The sequence below is a fragment of the Fundulus heteroclitus genome, chromosome 6, assembly GCF_011125445.2.
Source record: "Fundulus heteroclitus isolate FHET01 chromosome 6, MU-UCD_Fhet_4.1, whole genome shotgun sequence".
Classification (NCBI taxonomy): Eukaryota; Metazoa; Chordata; class Actinopteri; order Cyprinodontiformes; family Fundulidae; genus Fundulus; species Fundulus heteroclitus.
Window position 1 is genome coordinate 25,268,072 of NC_046366.1, and position 18,507 is coordinate 25,286,578.

General features: G+C 38.8%; 1 protein-coding gene across 1 annotated transcript; it reads left to right on the forward strand.

The window, feature by feature from the left end:
- Positions 1-10,624: 10,624 nt before the first annotated feature.
- LOC118563464 (tubulin alpha-1B chain-like) lies at positions 10,625-13,993 on the forward strand. Its single transcript, XM_036138406.1, has 4 exons — positions 10,625-10,762; positions 12,094-12,316; positions 12,396-12,544; positions 12,668-13,993. Exons 1-4 carry the CDS (start codon positions 10,760-10,762, stop codon positions 13,643-13,645), a joined length of 1,353 nt encoding a protein of 450 aa, XP_035994299.1. The 5' UTR covers positions 10,625-10,759; the 3' UTR covers positions 13,646-13,993.
- Positions 13,994-18,507: the final 4,514 nt, after the last annotated feature.

Here is an 18,507-nt window from a genome sequence, read left to right on the forward strand (position 1 = left end):
ACGAACGCAGACCCAGGAACGCTTCGTCTCCTTCAAAGAGTTCAGAGAGCACGCATTCTTTCTTAAAATCTAGCAGTTTTTGTAAAACCTTGGTTGAATAAAGGGTTTAGTTTGAATTCGGTGTTTGTGCGTTCTGTATCTAAAAAAAGGTCAAATAAAATAAAATGGCCAGGGCTGCACTTAAAATATACATTTGAATTTGTTGATAATTATCGATGTGGATCAATATGATTTCTTTTTTACCGATATGCTTTTTTTCTCTATCATCCAGCCCTGACGTAAACATTATATAAGTACCAATATCAAAAACTCCTGTGGTCCTTTTGTGACAGTCTCAGTGTCCTTGAGTTAGTTTGAAACAGCCATTTGCAGCCAAGGAAAGGAACGTGCAATAAAACAAATTACAGAAAAGGAGAAAACATTACCAGCTTAGTTTGAAGTGAACTACAAGCGACTACTCTAATGTACACAGAGTACATCAGAACTAGCGATGGTAGCGATGACACCTGCTGGATCCTAAACACCATTGCAGGCTACTCATAGTATTTAGTGTTGTATTATTTTATATCTCTTTCTAAGTTATATACATTTAAAATATCTTTGGTAGCTTTAAAATATACAGTTAATAGATGAATTAATGTGTCATAAAAAAGTTTTGGACGACTCCCACTCACGGAACTGATGAGACTGGTGTGCATGAAAAATGAAGGGACAGGCAGAAAAGTTTTATTCTGTTATTACAATGTGTTTAAATAAACAGTAAATTCAATATTCTTAAAATGTTTCATAGGGTCAACAGTAAGAACACTAGAGGAAAGGAGCTTTGGATTGCTGTGCCGATTTCGGACAGCCTTAAACTCCGTCATTAAGCTTTTACAAAGGATTTGTGAGTCAGAAAAAGCTTTGTTAAAGGAGTATTTTTGGAGAGAATTTTGAAATAACACATGTTTATATGAAAGACATGATGGACTGGCAGCTTCACTCCTTCGTTTCTCACTGGATGCCCCAGTGCAAAGACAATCACTTACCTGAAGGCTTCCTTACAAACTTAAAGAAACATGACAGTTTGCATGGGATTTACGAGAGAGAACAAAAAGGCGAGTTAAGTTAAGGATTTTGTTGATTTTATTCCAAAACCAACAAGCTGTGTCTCTCCTCCGTGTCAGGATAATTAATCATAGTTCTGGGGTTCCGTCTGCCACAGCTTCTTCAGTCTTCTTCTTGTTCCCCTGCATGGTTGTGAGGATGTAATGACTGTAATATTAACTGACATGGCTAAAATGCAAAAGAGTGCTATAATATATTATATTATATTATATTTAAATCTGACGGTACATGTAGGAGCTCTGCAGCACCTGCGGCCCACTTCTGGCCTAGATCCGTGCTGATTTCTGCCCGTTGTGAAAAAAGACCCAGATCCAGCTCGGTTTTACAGATCCGGGCCCGATGCTGTCCTTAAGGTGATGATCTTGTAGAAAAAAGTGTAATTAAATTAAAGAGAAAAAAACGATGGCGTCCATTTTATCCATCTATGATATATATTTAAAATGCATTTAGAGCTAAAACTCCAGTTAAGCTACAATAATAAAATAATAATAATAATAATAATAATAACAATAATCCCTCTGTTTTATGCTTTGATTTTTGGCTGACAAACATGCGAGATTCGTAATTAATTAGGTGTAGTTTATTTTGTGATTTCCCTCCTCACCCCAGTGGTAAAGATGGGTAAATGGATAGAAAGACAGTTCTCCAGTATTTTCCTTTAACCAAGACAGCAAAACCAGTTTCTTTCACAAGGAAAAACAACTAATGTTAAAGATTTCTTAGCCAGTCAAACTAAAAATCTATTGAAACCTAATTATATATATGGTCAACTATTTTCTCCTTCAGTTACAATTTTTAATCCATACGTTTTTACTGTTAGCCGAAGAACTGGCACTTCTTCATGGCCGTTAACTTGTTGCCTAGCAACAAGGCAGTGATTTGTTGCACTAACTTTAAATTCACAAAAGAAATCTAAAAAAAAAACTAACACATGTTGTCTTTTTTGCAGACCTGGTCAGATCCAGGCAAGGCTCGGCGTTCTGCACAACCTCCTTTTAGCCAGCAGAGGACTCTGAGGCATGCCTGGATGATTTCTTTGTCTGGATTAGAACAGCAAGTGAAACGCCAGTGAAGGCTGCCATTAAAGTGGTGATGAAATAACAGATGAAAGCCCCATTTTCCCCAAAGCCACCCTTGTCAACATTTAACATGTCTGAAATTGAAAGAAGAAATAAATTTGAACCGTTTGTTACTGTTTCTATTAAACTTATATCACCCTCAACGCAAAACAAAGTAAGCTACCTTAGTAAGTATAAAAAAATGAGTTAGATAATATTCTTCTGAGCAGATCTTTAGCATTGTTTTTCAGGATGTTTGAGGGCTACTGATGAGAGGTTTAACACACAGACTCATGACTGGCAGGAATACCATCTTAATTCTGAGGGAAAAAGTTATACAGCACAAACGCCATAATTTTCAAAAAGTAGAAACTGGTTAAAAAGTTGTAATTTAATGTTATTTTTCTTACAGAGTCAAAATAATACATACAGTCTCAAATATACATATAACACCACTAAGATTTGGGCAAGTATCTTCAACAAGGTCCTATAATTCTGACAGCATATTTGACCACTCTTCTAGTTAACATTGGTAGAGGATTTCTTATTTATTTATAGGCCCAAACTTCTCTTTTAAGCCTCATGGTTTGTTTCCCTGCCCTGTTTCTCATGCCTGTTGTAAATAGTTTTTTTTTTTTCATTATTAAAATCTTGTACCTTCCAGTTTATCTGCATTTGAGTCCAGCCTGACAAAGCCAGGCTTCTGTGGACTAGAAGTTGCTTGAGCACCGTTGAAGGCAGTTTTAACAGCAATGTACTCTGAGTCCTGACCAAAAGAGAAGCCTTTTCTTGAAGATGTACACCTCAGAGTTTAACCAATATTTGGAGCTGCTCAAATGGAGGTTTTAGGGTCAGTAGGGACAACAAAAACATTAGCAGTTTGCCCACAACGACAGGAATGTTTGGAAGTTCAAAGCTCACGTGCATCAGAGAGGTTGTAACAGACTTTTAAGCTAGCGCTAGCTGCTATTAGCTTCACAGACAGCCCAGTAACAGGGTTCTGTGGCGCTCTGTTTCCTTGGAGCTGCACCACACAACACTCTGCTGCGTGAATGCAGACTGAAACAGGAAAACAACAGACATGTGTTCAGTCTTTGTTGTTTATAAGTTAATGTTTCAATAAAGGTTTAAGTGTCAAAGGAGCAGGATAGTTTTCACACGCCTAGACCACCCTCTTGTTGCTATAGACGGTAATTCCAAGAAAAGTAAAAATCAAAGCAACTGGACTTGGTTACCGTATGGAAAACAAGTCCAGTTGCTTTGATTTCTACTCTTTTTGGAATGACCATTACCTGGATGACTGAGAATCTTCACCAGCATGTAGACGGTAATGTTTACTCCCTGGTTTGTGTTTGTCGGAATGAAATGACCATTTAAATTTGATATACAAGTCTCATGATCGGCCATACTATGAAGAAAAGATGGACTTATAGTCCACAAACTGTTAGTTGGGATCATGTAGTCGAGAGTTTTGACTTACTGTCTTTTTACTTCCAAATGCAAAATTAAAAGCTCCAAAAACTGCTCTGCAAAACAAGTTCAGAAGGTCCTGGTTAGTTCTTTTTAGAAGTGGTACAGTAACAGGATAGTTTTCACACGCCTAGAACCAAGTTCTGGTTCTGATGGTGGATTTAATCCAGAAGGAGAACGAGGCCTCGTCTTTCTAAATAACTCCATGACTTCTCAACCTGCTGCTCCATAGACTTTATATTATGCCTATGTGCTGCTCTGCAGTTCTGCCAGCGGCCTTCAGGGGCGCTAGACCAGCAAGTTGCAGGTCCAGCGCCCTCTGGTGGCTAAAAGTTACACAGCGCTGCTGCTTCAAAGGAGACTTTCAGTTGGACAAACTTCAACAAAGACCAACAAAGGAGACTTAATTTTATTTTTTTTTGCTTTTATTCCATAGGACTTTGAGGACAGATTAACATGAAATAGATTTCTACAGTACTGTTGCTGCTGCCTTGTTCAAGAGCCACAGGGAGAATTTAGAGGTAAAATCCAGAACTTTTTTTGCCTTAAAAGTATTTAAAATGTAAATAAAACTTATTCTTAAAACACGTCTGAGCAGATGAAGCTCAGAGGAAGAGAATTTAGAGGTAAATTCCAGAACTTTTATGCCTTAAAACTATTTAAAACGTTAATAAAGCTAATTCTTAAAACACGTCTGAGCAGATGAAGCTCAGAGGAAGATAAAGAAAGAGGTAAAATCCAGAAGTTGTTATCCTTAAAACAATTAAAAATGTTAATAAAACTTATTCTTAAAACACGTCTGAGCAGATGAAGCTCAGAGGAAAATAAAGAGGTAAAATCCAGAACTTTTTTTGCCTTAAAACTATTTAAAACGTTAATAAAACTTTTTCTTAAAACACATCTAAGCAGATGAAGCTCAGAAGAAGATAAAGAGGTAAAATCCAGAACTTTTTTGCCTTAAAACAATTTAAAAGGTAAACAAAACTTTTTCTTAAAACACGTCTGAGCAGATGAAGCTCAGAGGAAAATAAAGAGGTAAAATCCAGAACTTTTTTTGCCTTAAAACTATTTAAAACGTTAATAGAACTTATTCTTAAAACACGTCTGAGCAGATGAAGCTCAGAGGAATTACTATTACTAAATTACTATTTAAAAGTTTTAACATTTTAAATAGTTTTAAGGCAAAAAAGTTGTGGATTTTACCTCTAAATTCTCCCTGTGGCTCTTGAGCAAGGCAGCAGCAACAGTGCTGTAGAAATCTATTTCATGTTAATCTGTCCTCAAAATCCAGTGGAATAAAAGCAACAAAAAAATATTAAGTCTTCTTTGTTGGTCTTTGTTTAAGTTTGTCCAACTGAAAGTCTCCTTTGAAGCAGCAGCGCTGTGTAACTTTTAGCCACCAGGGGGCGCTGGACCTGCAACTTGCTGGTCTAGCGCCCCTGAAGGCCGCTGGCAGAACTGCAGAGCAGCACATAGACATAATATAAAGTCTATGGAGCAGCAGGTTGAGAAGTCATGGAGTTATTTAGAAAGACGAGGCCTCGTTCTTCTAGATTAAATCCACCATCAGAACCAGAACTTGGTTCTAGACGTGTGAAAACTATCCTGTTACTGTACCACTTCTAAAAAGAACTAACCAGGACCTTCTAAACTTGTTTTGCAGAGCAGTTTTTGGAGCTTTTAATATTGCATTTGGAAGTAAAAAGACAGTAAGTCAAAACTCTCGACTACATGATCCCAACTAACAGTTTGTGGACTATAAGTCCATCTTTTCTTCATAGTATGGCCGATCATGAGACTTGTATATCAAAATTAAATGGTCATTTCATTCCGACAAACACAAACCAGGGAGTAAACATTACCGTCTACATGCTGGTGAAGATTCTCAGTCATCCAGGTAATGGTCATTCCAAAAAGAGTAGAAATCAAAGCAACTGGACTTGTTTTCCATACGGTAACCAAGTCCAGTTGCTTTGATTTTTACTTTTCTTGGAATTACCGTCTATAGCAACAAGAGGGTGGTCTAGGCGTGTGAAAACTATCCTGCTCCTGTGACACTTAAACCTTTATTGAAACATTAACTTATAAACAACAAAGACTGAACACATGTCTGTTGTTTTCCTGTTTCAGTCTGCATTCACGCAGCAGAGTGTTGTGTGGTGCAGCTCCAAGGAAACAGAGCGCCACAGAACCCTGTTACTGGGCTGTCTGTGAAGCTAATAGCAGCTAGCGCTAGCTTAAAAGTCTGTTACAACCTCTCTGATGCACGTGAGCTTTGAACTTCCAAACATTCCTGTCGTTGTGGGCAAACTGCTAATGTTTTTGTTGTCCCTACTGACCCTAAAACCTCCATTTGAGCAGCTCCAAATATTGGTTAAACTCTGAGGTGTACATCTTCAAGAAAAGGCTTCTCTTTTGGTCAGGACTCAGAGTACATTGCTGTTAAAACTGCCTTCAACGGTGCTCAAGCAACTTCTAGTCCACAGAAGCCTGGCTTTGTCAGGCTGGACTCAAATGCAGATAAACTGGAAGGTACAAGATTTTAATAATGAAAAAAAAAAACTATTTACAACAGGCATGAGAAACAGGGCAGGGAAACAAACCATGAGGCTTAAAAGAGAAGTTTGGGCCTATAAATAAATAAGAAATCCTCTACCAATGTTAACTAGAAGAGTGGTCAAATATGCTGTCAGAATTATAGGACCTTGTTGAAGATACTTGCCCAAATCTTAGTGGTGTTATATGTATATTTGAGCCTGTATGTATTATTTTGACTCTGTAAGAAAAATAACATTCAATTACAACTTTTTAACCAGTTTCTACTTTTTGAAAATGATGGCGTTTGTGCTGTATAACTTTTTCCCTCAGAATTAAGATGGTATTCCTGCCAGTCATGAGTCTGTGTGTTAAACCTCTCATCAGTAGCCCTCAAACATCCTGAAAAACAATGCTAAAGATCTGCTCAGAAGAATATTATCTAACTCATTTTTTTATACTTACTAAGGTAGCTTACTTTGTTTGCGTTGAGGGTGATATAAGTTTAATAGAAACAGTAACAAACGGTTCAAATTTATTTCTTCTTTCAATTTCAGACATGTTAAATGTTGACAAGGGTGGCTTTGGGGAAAATGGGGCTTTCATCTGTTATTTCATCACCACTTTAATGGCAGCCTTCACTGGCGTTTCACTTGCTGTTCTAATCCAGACAAAGAAATCATCCAGGCATGCCTCAGAGTCCTCTGCTGGCTAAAAGGAGGTTGTGCAGAACGCCGAGCCTTGCCTGGATCTGACCAGGTCTGCAAAAAAGACAACATGTGTTAGTTTTTTTTTTAGATTTCTTTTGTGAATTTAAAGTTAGTGCAACAAATCACTGCCTTGTTGCTAGGCAACAAGTTAACGGCCATGAAGAAGTGCCAGTTCTTCGGCTAACAGTAAAAACGTATGGATTAAAAATTGTAACTGAAGGAGAAAATAGTTGACCATATATATAATTAGGTTTCAATAGATTTTTAGTTTGACTGGCTAAGAAATCTTTAACATTAGTTTTTTTTTCCTTGTGAAAGAAACTGGTTTTGCTGTCTTGGTTAAAGGAAAATACTGGAGAACTGTCTTTCTATCCATTTACCCATCTTTACCACTGGGGTGAGGAGGGAAATCACAAGATAAACTACACCTAGTTAATTACGAATCTCGCATGTTTGTCAGCCAAAAATCAAAGCCTAAAACAGAGGGATTATTGTTATTATTATTATTATTATTATTATTTTATTATTGTAGCTTAACTGGAGTTTTAGCTCTAAATGCATTTTAAATATATATCATAGATGGATAAAATGGACGCCATCGTTTTTTTCTCTTTAATTTAATTACACTTTTTTCTACAAGATCATCACCTTAAGGACAGCATCGGGCCCGGATCTGTAAAACCGAGCTGGATCTGGGTCTTTTTTCACAACGGGCAGAAATCAGCACGGATCTAGGCCAGAAGTGGGCCGCAGGTGCTGCAGAGCTCCTACATGTACCGTCAGATTTAAATATAATATAATATAATATATTATAGCACTCTTTTGCATTTTAGCCATGTCAGTTAATATTACAGTCATTACATCCTCACAACCATGCAGGGGAACAAGAAGAAGACTGAAGAAGCTGTGGCAGACGGAACCCCAGAACTATGATTAATTATCCTGACACGGAGGAGAGACACAGCTTGTTGGTTTTGGAATAAAATCAACAAAATCCTTAACTTAACTCGCCTTTTTGTTCTCTCTCGTAAATCCCATGCAAACTGTCATGTTTCTTTAAGTTTGTAAGGAAGCCTTCAGGTAAGTGATTGTCTTTGCACTGGGGCATCCAGTGAGAAACGAAGGAGTGAAGCTGCCAGTCCATCATGTCTTTCATATAAACATGTGTTATTTCAAAATTCTCTCCAAAAAAACTCCTTTAACAAAGCTTTTTCTGACTCACAAATCCTTTGTAAAAGCTTAATGACGGAGTTAAAGGCTGTCCGAAATCGGCACAGCAATCCAAAGCTCCTTTCCTCTAGTGTTCTTACTGTTGACCCTATGAAACATTTTAAGAATATTGAATTTACTGTTTATTTAAACACATTGTAATAACAGAATAAAACTTTTCTGCCTGTCCCTTCATTTTTCATGCACACCAGTCTCATCAGTTCCGTGAGTGGGAGTCGTCCAAAACTTTTTTATGACACATTAATTCATCTATTAACTGTATATTTTAAAGCTACCAAAGATATTTTAAATGTATATAACTTAGAAAGAGATATAAAATAATACAACACTAAATGCTATGAGTAGCCTGCAATGGTGTTTAGGATCCAGCAGGTGTCATCGCTACCATCGCTAGTTCTGATGTACTCTGTGTACATTAGAGTAGTAGCTTGTAGTTCACTTCAAACTAAGCTGGTAATGTTTTCTCCTTTTCTGTTATTTGTTTTATTGCACGTTCCTTTCCTTGGCTGCAAATGGCTGTTTCAAACTAACTCAAGGACACTGAGACTGTCACAAAAGGACCACAGGAGTTTTTGATATTGGTACTTATATAAAGTTTACGTCAGGGCTGGATGATTGAGAACAAAAGCATATTGGTAAAAAAGAAATCATACTGATCCACATCGATAATTATCAACATATTCAAAACGTATATTTTAAGTGCAGCCCTGGCCATTTTATTTTATTTGACCTTTTTTTTAGATACAGAACGCACAAACACCGAATTCAAACTCAACCCTTTATTCAACCAAGGTTTTACAAAAACTGCTAGATTTTAATAAAGAATGCGTGCTCTCTGAACTCTTTGAAGGAGATGAAGCGTTCCTGGGTCTGCGCTTGTGATTGGTTGGGAGGATGTAATGACTGTAATATTAACTGACATGGCTAGAATGCAAAAGGAAGAAAAACTGTTATTCTATTGAACTTTTTATTGACCCTTTTTTTCTGTCATCGATATACGTCTGTCGATCCATATATATTGTTATTGAATTATTGTCCAGCCCTAGTTTATGGAATGTTTATCATTCTAAGCTTCACTTTTATTTACCATCATAGAATTTTTGGTTTGTTTCACATTAAAATAAAAATTTCTTAAGCAACAAACGTGTGCTGTATTATATTATATTATATTATATTATATTATATTATATTATATTATATTATATTATATTATATTATATTATATTATATTATATTATTAGATTAGATTAGATTAGATTAGATTCAACTTTATTGTCATTACACAGGTACAGGTACAAGGCAACGAAATGCAGTTTAGGTCTACCCAGAAGTACAATAGCAGCAAGTGCAGGATAAACAATGGTTCTATAAGTACAGGATATGGGTTTTTTACTGAATAAATATAGAGATGGATACTATTATAAACAGAATTTTACTGATAGATATATATATAAATATATTATATTAAAAATATATTTAAATCTGACGGCGCTGCATTTTGTGACTCTAGTTATTGTACCGGGCCCGGTCTGGCCCAAATAGGTCTGATTTTTAAATAAAACTTCAGGCTATGAAATGTAGAAATATGTAGAAAAAAGTGTAAATAAATTAAAGAGCTATTTTTGTACAATATCCTGCTTTTGTCTCTTTGGAAGCCAGATCTACTTTGCTCATTTTTAACAGGGAAATCCTTGGTTAACTTTGTCAATACTTCAGGTTTAGTCTTGATGTGAACAGTAAATTCACATCTCTAAAATCAGATCATGATGAATGGACCGTATGACGCAGAATTGAGATACAAATACTGGACAGAAAAAAACGATGGCGTCAATTCAATCCATCTATGGTATATATTTAAAATGTATTTAGAGCTAAAACTCCAGAAAAGCAATAATAATAATAATAATAATAATAATAATCCCTCTGTTTTAGGCTTTGATTTTTGGCTGACAAACATGCGAGATTCATAGTTAACTAGGTGTAGTTTATTTTGTGATTTCCCTCCTCACCCCAGTGGTAAAGATGGGTAAATGGATAGAAAGACAGTTCTCTAGTATTTTCCTTTAACTAAGACAGCAAAAACAGTTTCTTTCACATCAAGGAAAAACAACTAATGTTAAAGATTTCTTAGCCAGCCAAACTAAAAATCTATTGAAACCTAATGATATATATGGTCAACTATATATTTTCTCCTTCTGTTACAATTTTTAATCGATACGTTTTTACTGTTAGCCGAAGAACTGCCACTTCTTCATGGCCGTTAACTTGTTGTCAGGCGACAAGGCGATGGTTTTGCATAGCACTCTGGGTAATATAGTTCTTCATTAAAACTATCAAATCGGAGACTTAAACCGGATAAAACCTGTATAAATGAAGTATATACAATGATGGGACTCTTGATGAAACATTATAAATATATACTTTTTTCTTTTTAGGTTTGATTTATCATGTTTTAGTTGGTCTTGTGATTTCGCTCCCTCAGTGGTAAAGTCCAACCCCCCCCACACAGCCTAATGGAACAGTCCACTTTAAGTCTTGGAGCGAACCTTCCGAACTTTTCTCATTTTGTCTTCCATCGAAGCTACAAACAAGCCGAGATACTTTTCCAGGTTTCTACACTTCCGTTGAAGTCTATACCACGACGAAAACATGGTAAGAGTAGTTTTAAAGGTTTACGGAGAGTTTTATTGGAATGTAAGCTTGTAGAGTTATTTCAGGGAAGATGAACCGGTTGTTCATTGTGTCAAAAACGACAGTTTTAACTCCGCAGAAGCATTGCGAAGAAGATTTTAGTTCACTTACTGATTTTTCCTGACGTCTTTAGGCACAAAAATACTTAGTCAGACTTTATTCAATAAATTATTTTCGTTCAGCTGCACATTAACGGTGAAAATTTGAGCTAAATTACGTTGCACTGCTCCCGAGTAGAAAGAGAACCATAAATATCAATACGGTATAAAATAATTGAAAGTATAACATATAATAAGGAGAAAATTTCGTCATTTTTAGGTTTATTTGGGCTTTTTTTTCTGAAAACTGCTTTAATATTCACCGTTTTTGCCGTTAGTCAGTCTTTGTGCGTTTTTAAAACTGATCCAACGTCTCTAACGGTTTTAGTTCCCGCCGTTGATCCAAACGGTCGCGATGTCAGTCACGTGATCAGAGAACCCGTTTGAAAAACGCGGAACTCGGAGAACCCAAATGGATTTCCCTTTAAAGTTCTGCTGCTGCTTGATTACCACCGGTTCCGTCTCCACCGGTATCCATGTTCTGCCTAAGCAACAACTTTGGACCAGCGGACAGAACCGGCTGACTGAGCTGGGGGCGGGTTTATGGAGACCGTTGACCAATCAGAATGTGTTGAGCGCCACGATCGATTGATTGTCGCGCAAGTGGAGGAGGTAAAGGAAAGCTTAGTCGGACTCGGGACCCGCCCTAATAAAAATGATCATGGTTTTTATGTTATTTTATCATTTCAATTTCCCCACTGAAGAACAATAAATCATGATTTTATTCTAGAGAAAGAGGAAATGCAGCCAGGAGCCAATCAGGGTCATGTGTGGCTCCAGGTCATTTCAGGCTGAAATGTCCCAAAGTTAGCTGGCATGGAAAGCACATTTAAGGCCATCTTTGCTAAGAAGTCATTTGTTTTGTTGCGTTTTCTATGCCACCAGCTTAAGAAATCCCCGTCATCTTCAGAAAATCTGATGAAAAATAGAAATTCTGCTGCAAATGAAAGAAAAAGATGGTTTATTTCTGTCCCTGTTCTAGTAAAGATGAGCAGCTCAACCTTTGTTGCCATGGAAACCACATCATTAGCACACATTAGCTAATTGAAGTATTTTGCAGCATTTTTAGTTATTTTGCGATCATCGTTTTAAAACCCAGCTGAAAGCCGTTTTGTTCCACCGGGCTTGTAGGTGGTGATTTTATTGAGCTTCTTTTTATCTCCATCTTTTAACTTTCCCTCCTTCCTCCTCCAGCGTGAGTGCATCTCCGTCCACGTGGGCCAGGCCGGCGTCCAGATCGGGAACGCCTGCTGGGAACTCTACTGCCTTGAACACGGGATCCAGCCGGACGGCCAGATGCCGAGCGACGCGACCATCGGAGGAGGAGACGACTCGTTCAACACCTTCTTCAGTGAGACCGGGGCGGGGAAGCACGTCCCCAGAGCCGTCTTTGTGGACCTGGAGCCCACCGTCATCGGTGAGTATAGCATCTTTTTTAGGCCTCAGTCGTAACCGAAGCCACTAAATTGTTGATTAAAACGAGCGTCTCTCCTCAGATGAAGTGCGCACCGGCACCTACAGGCAGCTGTTCCACCCCGAGCAGCTGATCACCGGGAAGGAGGACGCCGCTAACAACTACGCCCGGGGACACTACACCATCGGGAAGGAGATCATCGACCCGGTTCTGGACAGGATCCGCAAACTGGTGGGTAGACGCGTGTCTGAGGACCATGTTAACTGGTTGTGGTGAGCGTGAGCTGAATAATGCAGCTGCCTCTGAAGTGGGCTGAGAAACGTTGTGAAGCCTCCATCTTGGTTCCGTCCTCAGGCGGACCAGTGCACCGGGCTTCAGGGCTTCCTGGTCTTCCACAGCTTCGGTGGAGGAACCGGCTCCGGTTTCACCTCCCTGCTGATGGAGCGCCTGTCCGTGGACTACGGCAAGAAGTCCAAGCTGGAGTTCGCCGTCTACCCGGCGCCTCAGGTGTCTACGGCCGTGGTGGAGCCCTACAACGCCATCCTCACCACCCACACCACCCTGGAGCACTCGGACTGCGCCTTCATGGTGGACAACGAGGCCATCTACGACATCTGCCGCAGGAACCTGGACATCGGCCGTCCCACCTACACCAACCTGAACAGGCTGATCAGCCAGATCGTGTCCTCCATCACCGCGTCTCTGCGCTTCGACGGCGCTCTGAACGTGGACCTGACGGAGTTCCAGACCAACCTGGTGCCGTACCCCCGCATCCACTTCCCCCTGGCCACCTACGCCCCGGTCATCTCCGCCGAGAAGGCGTACCACGAGCAGCTGACCGTGGCCGAGATCACCAGCGCCTGCTTCGATTCGGCCAACCAGATGGTGAAGTGCGACCCTCGCCACGGCAAGTACATGGCGTGCTGCCTGCTGTACCGCGGCGACGTGGTGCCCAAAGACGTCAACGCCGCCATCGCCGCCATCAAGACCAAGCGCAGCATCCAGTTCGTGGACTGGTGTCCCACCGGCTTCAAGGTGGGCATCAACTACCAGCCTCCCACCGTGGTTCCTGGAGGAGACCTGGCCAAGGTGCAGAGGGCCGTGTGCATGCTCAGCAACACCACGGCCATCGCCGAGGCCTGGGCCCGGCTCGACCACAAGTTTGACCTCATGTACGCCAAGAGGGCCTTCGTCCACTGGTACGTGGGCGAGGGCATGGAGGAGGGGGAGTTCTCCGAGGCCCGCGAAGACATGGCCGCCCTGGAGAAGGACTACGAGGAGGTGGGAGTCGACTCCATCGAGGGAGAAGATGAGGAGGGGGAGGAGTACTAGACGGGCCGGCCGGTCCAAAGCCTCCATGTTTTCATTTAAGTTGAAGCAAAAGTCACCAAAGTCTTTCTTTCTCTTCCTCTGAGCTTCATCTGCTCAGACGTGTTTTAAGAATTACTTTTATTAACGTTTTAAATAGTTTTAAGGCAAAAAAAGTTCTGGATTTTACCTATTTATCTTCTTCTGAGCTTCATCTGCTTAGATGTGTTTTAAGAAAAAGTTTTATTTACCTTTTAAATTGTTTTAAGGCAAAAAAAGTTCTGGATTTTACCTCTTTATCTTCCTCTGAGCTTCATCTGCTCAGACATGTTTTAAGAATAAGTTCTATTAACGTTTTAAATAGTTTTAAGGATAACAAGTTCTGGATTTTACCTCTTTCTTTATCTTCCTCTGAGCTTCATCTGCTCAGACGTGTTTTAAGAATAAGTTCTATTAACGTTTTAAATAGTTTTTAAGGATAACAAGTTCTGGATTTTACCTCTTTCTTTATCTTCTTCTGAGCTTCATCTGCTCAGACGTGTTTTAAGAATTAGTTTAATTAACGTTTTAAATAGTTTTAAGGCAAAAAAAAGTTCTGGATTTTACCTCTTTTTCTTCCTCTGAGCTTCATCTGCTCAGATGTGTTTTAAGAAAAAGTTTTATTTACCTTTTAAATTGTTTTAAGGCAAAAAAAGTTCTGGATTTTACCTCTTTATCTTCCTCTGAGCTTCATCTGCTCAGACGTGTTTTAAGAATAAGTTCTATTAACGTTTTAAATAGTTTTTAAGGATAACAAGTTCTGGATTTTACCTCTTTCTTTCTCTTTCTCATGAAATCTATTTCATGTTAATCTGTCCTCAAAGTCCTATGGAATAAAAGTAAAAAAAAAATTTTATGTTTCCTTTGTCGGTCTTTGTTGAAGTTTGTCCAACTGAAAGTCTCCTTTGAAGCAGCAGCGCTGTGTAACTTTTAGCCACCAGAGGGCGCTGGACCTGCAACTTGCTGGTCTAGCGCCCCTGAAGGCCGCTGGCAGAACTGCAGAGCAGCACATAGGCATAATATAAAGTCTATGGAGCAGCAGGTTGAGAAGTCATGGAGTTATTTAGAAAGACGAGGCCTCGTTCTTCTAGATTAAATCCACCATCAGAACCAGAACTTGGTTCTAGGCGTGTGAAAACTATCCTGTTACTGTACCACTTCTAAAAAGAACTAACCAGGACCTTCTGAACTTGTTTTGCAGAGCAGTTTTTGGAGCTTTTAATTTTGCATTTGGAATTAAAAAGACAGTAAGTCAAAACTCTCGACTACATGATCCCAACTAACAGTTTGTGGACTATAAGTCCATCTTTTCTTCATAGTATGGCCGATCATGAGACTTGTATATCAAAATTAAATGGTCATTTCATTCCGACAAACACAAACCAGGGAGTAAACATTACCGTCTACATGCTGGTGAAGATTCTCAGTCATCCAGGTAATGGTCATTCCAAAAAGAGTAGAAATCAAAGCAACTGGACTTGTTTTCCATACGGTAACCAAGTCCAGTTGCTTTGATTTTTACTTTTCTTGGAATTACCGTCTATAGCAACAAGAGGGTGGTCTAGGCGTGTGAAAACTATCCTGCTCCTGTGACACTTAAACCTTTATTGAAACATTAACTTATAAACAACAAAGACTGAACACATGTCTGTTGTTTTCCTGTTTCAGTCTGCATTCACGCAGCAGAGTGTTGTGTGGTGCAGCTCCAAGGAAACAGAGCGCCACAGAACCCTGTTACTGGGCTGTCTGTGAAGCTAATAGCAGCTAGCGCTAGCTTAAAAGTCTGTTACAACCTCTCTGATGCACGTGAGCTTTGAACTTCCAAACATTGCTGTCGTTGTGGGCAAACTGCTAATGTTTTTGTTGTCCCCACTGACCCTAAAACCTCTCCATTTGAGCAGCTCCAAATATTGGTTAAACTCTGAGGTGTACATCTTCAAGAAAGGGCTTCTCTTTTGGTCAGGACTCAGAGTACATTGCTGTTAAAACTGCCTTCAACGGTGCTCAAGCAACTTCTAGTCCACAGAAGCCTGGCTTTGTCAGGCTGGACTCAAATGCAGATAAACTGGAAGGTACAAGATTTTAATAATGAAAAAAATATATATTTACAACAGGCATGAGACACAGGGCAGGGAAACAAACCATGATGCTTAAAAGAGAAGTTTGGGCCTATAAATAAATAAGAAATCCTCTACCAATGTTAACTAGAAGAGTGGTCAAATATGCTGTCAGAAATATAGGACCTTGTTGAAGATACTTGCCCAAATCTTAGTGGTGTTATATGTATATTTGAGACTGTATGTATTATTTTGACTCTGTAAGAAAAATAACATTCAATTACAACTTTTTAACCAGTTTCTACTTTTTGAAAATGATGGCGTTTGTGCTGTATAACTTTTTCCCTTCAGAATTAAGATGGTATTCCTGCCAGTCATGAGTCTGTGTGTTAAACCTCTCATCAGTAGCCCTCAAACATCCTGAAAAACAATGCTAAAGATCTGCTCAGAAGAATATGATCTAACTCATTTTTTTATACTTACTAAGGTAGCTTACTTTGTTTGCGTTGAGGGTGATATAAGTTTAATAGAAACAGTAACAAACGGTTAAAATGTATTTCTTCTTTCAATTTCAGACATGTTAAATGTTGACAAGGGTGGCTTTGGGGAAAATGGGGCTTTCATCTGTTATTTCATCACCACTTTAATGGCAGCCTTCACTGGCGTTTCACTTGCTGTTCTAATCCAGACAAAGAAATCATCCAGGCATGCCTCAGAGTCCTCTGCTGGCTGAAAGGAGGTTGTGCAGAACGCCGAGCCTTGCCTGGATCTGACCAGGTCTGCAAAAAAGACAACATGTGTTAGTTTTTTTTTAGATTTCTTTTGTGAATTTAAAGTTAGTGCAACAAATCACTGCCTTGTTGCTAGGCAACAAGTTAACGGCCATGAAGAAGTGCCAGTTCTTCGGCTAACAGTAAAAACGTATGGATTAAAAATTGTAACTGAAGGAGAAAATAGTTGACCATATATATAATTAGGTTTCAATAGATTTTTAGTTTGACTGGCTAAGAAATCTTTAACATTAGTTTTTTTTTCCTTGTGAAAGAAACTGGTTTTGCTGTCTTGGTTAAAGGAAAATACTGGAGAACTGTCTTTCTATCCATTTACCCATCTTTACCACTGGGGTGAGGAGGGAAATCACAAAATAAACTACACCTAATTAATTACGAATCTCGCATGTTTGTCAGCCAAAAATCAAAGCATAAAACAGAGGGATTATTGTTATTATTATTATTTTATTATTGTAGCTTAACTGGAGTTTTAGCTCTAAATGCATTTTAAATATATATCATAGATGGATAAAATGAACGCCATCGTTTTTTTCTCTTTAATTTAATTACACTTTTTTCTACAAGATCATCACCTTAAGGACAGCATCGGGCCCGGATCTGTAAAACCGAGCTGGATCTGGGTCTTTTTTCACAACGGGCAGAAATCAGCACGGATCTGGGCCAGAAGTGGGCCGCAGGTGCTGCAGAGCTCCTACATGTACCGTCAGATTTAAATATAATATAATATAATATATTATAGCACTCTTTTGCATTTTAGCCATGTCAGTTAATATTACAGTCATTACATCCTCACAACCATGCAGGGGAACAAGAAGAAGACTGAAGAAGCTGTGGCAGACGGAACCCCAGAACTATGATTAATTATCCTGACACGGAGGAGAGACACAGCTTGTTGGTTTTGGAATAAAATCAACAAAATCCTTAACTTAACTCGCCTTTTTGTTCTCTCTCGTAAATCCCATGCAAACTGTCATGTTTCTTTAAGTTTGTAAGGAAGCCTTCAGGTAAGTGATTGTCTTTGCACTGGGGCATCCAGTGAGAAACGAAGGAGTGAAGCTGCCAGTCCATCATGTCTTTCATATAAACATGTGTTATTTCAAAATTCTCTCCAAAAAAACTCCTTTAACAAAGCTTTTTCTGACTCACAAATCCTTTGTAAAAGCTTAATGACGGAGTTAAAGGCTGTCCGAAATCGGCACAGCAATCCAAAGCTCCTTTCCTCTATAGTGTTCTCACTGTTGACCCTATAAAACATTTTAAGAATATTGAATTTACTGTTTATTTAAACACATTGTAATAACAGAATAAAACTTTTCTGCCTGTCCCTTCATTTTTCATGCACACCAGTCTCATCAGTTCCGTGAGTGGGAGTCGTCCAAAACTTTTTTATGACACATTAATTCATCTATTAACTGTATATTTTAAAGCTACCAAAGATATTTTAAATGTATATAACTTAGAAAGAGATATACAATAATACAACACTAAATGCTATGAGTAGCCTGCAATGGTATTCAGGATCCAGCAGGTGTCATCGCTACCATCGCTAGTTCTGATGTACTCTGTGTACATTAGAGTAGTCGCTTGTAGTTCACTTCAAACTAAGCTGGTAATGTTTTCTCCTTTTCTGTAATTTGTTTTATTGCACGTTCCTTTCCTTGGCTGCAAATGGCTGTTTCAAACTAACTCAAGGACACTGAGACTGTCACAAAAGGATATGCATTTTGTGACTCTAGTTATTGTACCGGGCCAGGTCTGGCCCAAATAGGTCTGATTTTTAAATAAAACTTCAGGCTATGAAATGTAGAAATATGTAGAAAAAAGTGTAAATAAATTAAAGAGCTATTTTTGTACAATATCCTGCTTTTGTCTCTTTGGAAGCCAGATCTACTTTGCTAATTTTTAACAGGGAAATCCTTGGTTAACTTTGTCAATACTTCAGGTTTAGTCTTGATGTGAACAGTAAATTCACATCTCTAAAATCAGATCATGATGAATG

Excerpts from the sequence above, each read along its gene's own strand:
- LOC118563464 (XM_036138406.1), top strand. Across the intron at positions 12,317-12,395 it reads CCTGGAGCCCACCGTCATCG|ATGAAGTGCGCACCGGCACC; the intron begins GTGAGTATAGCA and ends GTCTCTCCTCAG. Across the intron at positions 12,545-12,667 it reads TGGACAGGATCCGCAAACTG|GCGGACCAGTGCACCGGGCT; the intron begins GTGGGTAGACGC and ends TTCCGTCCTCAG.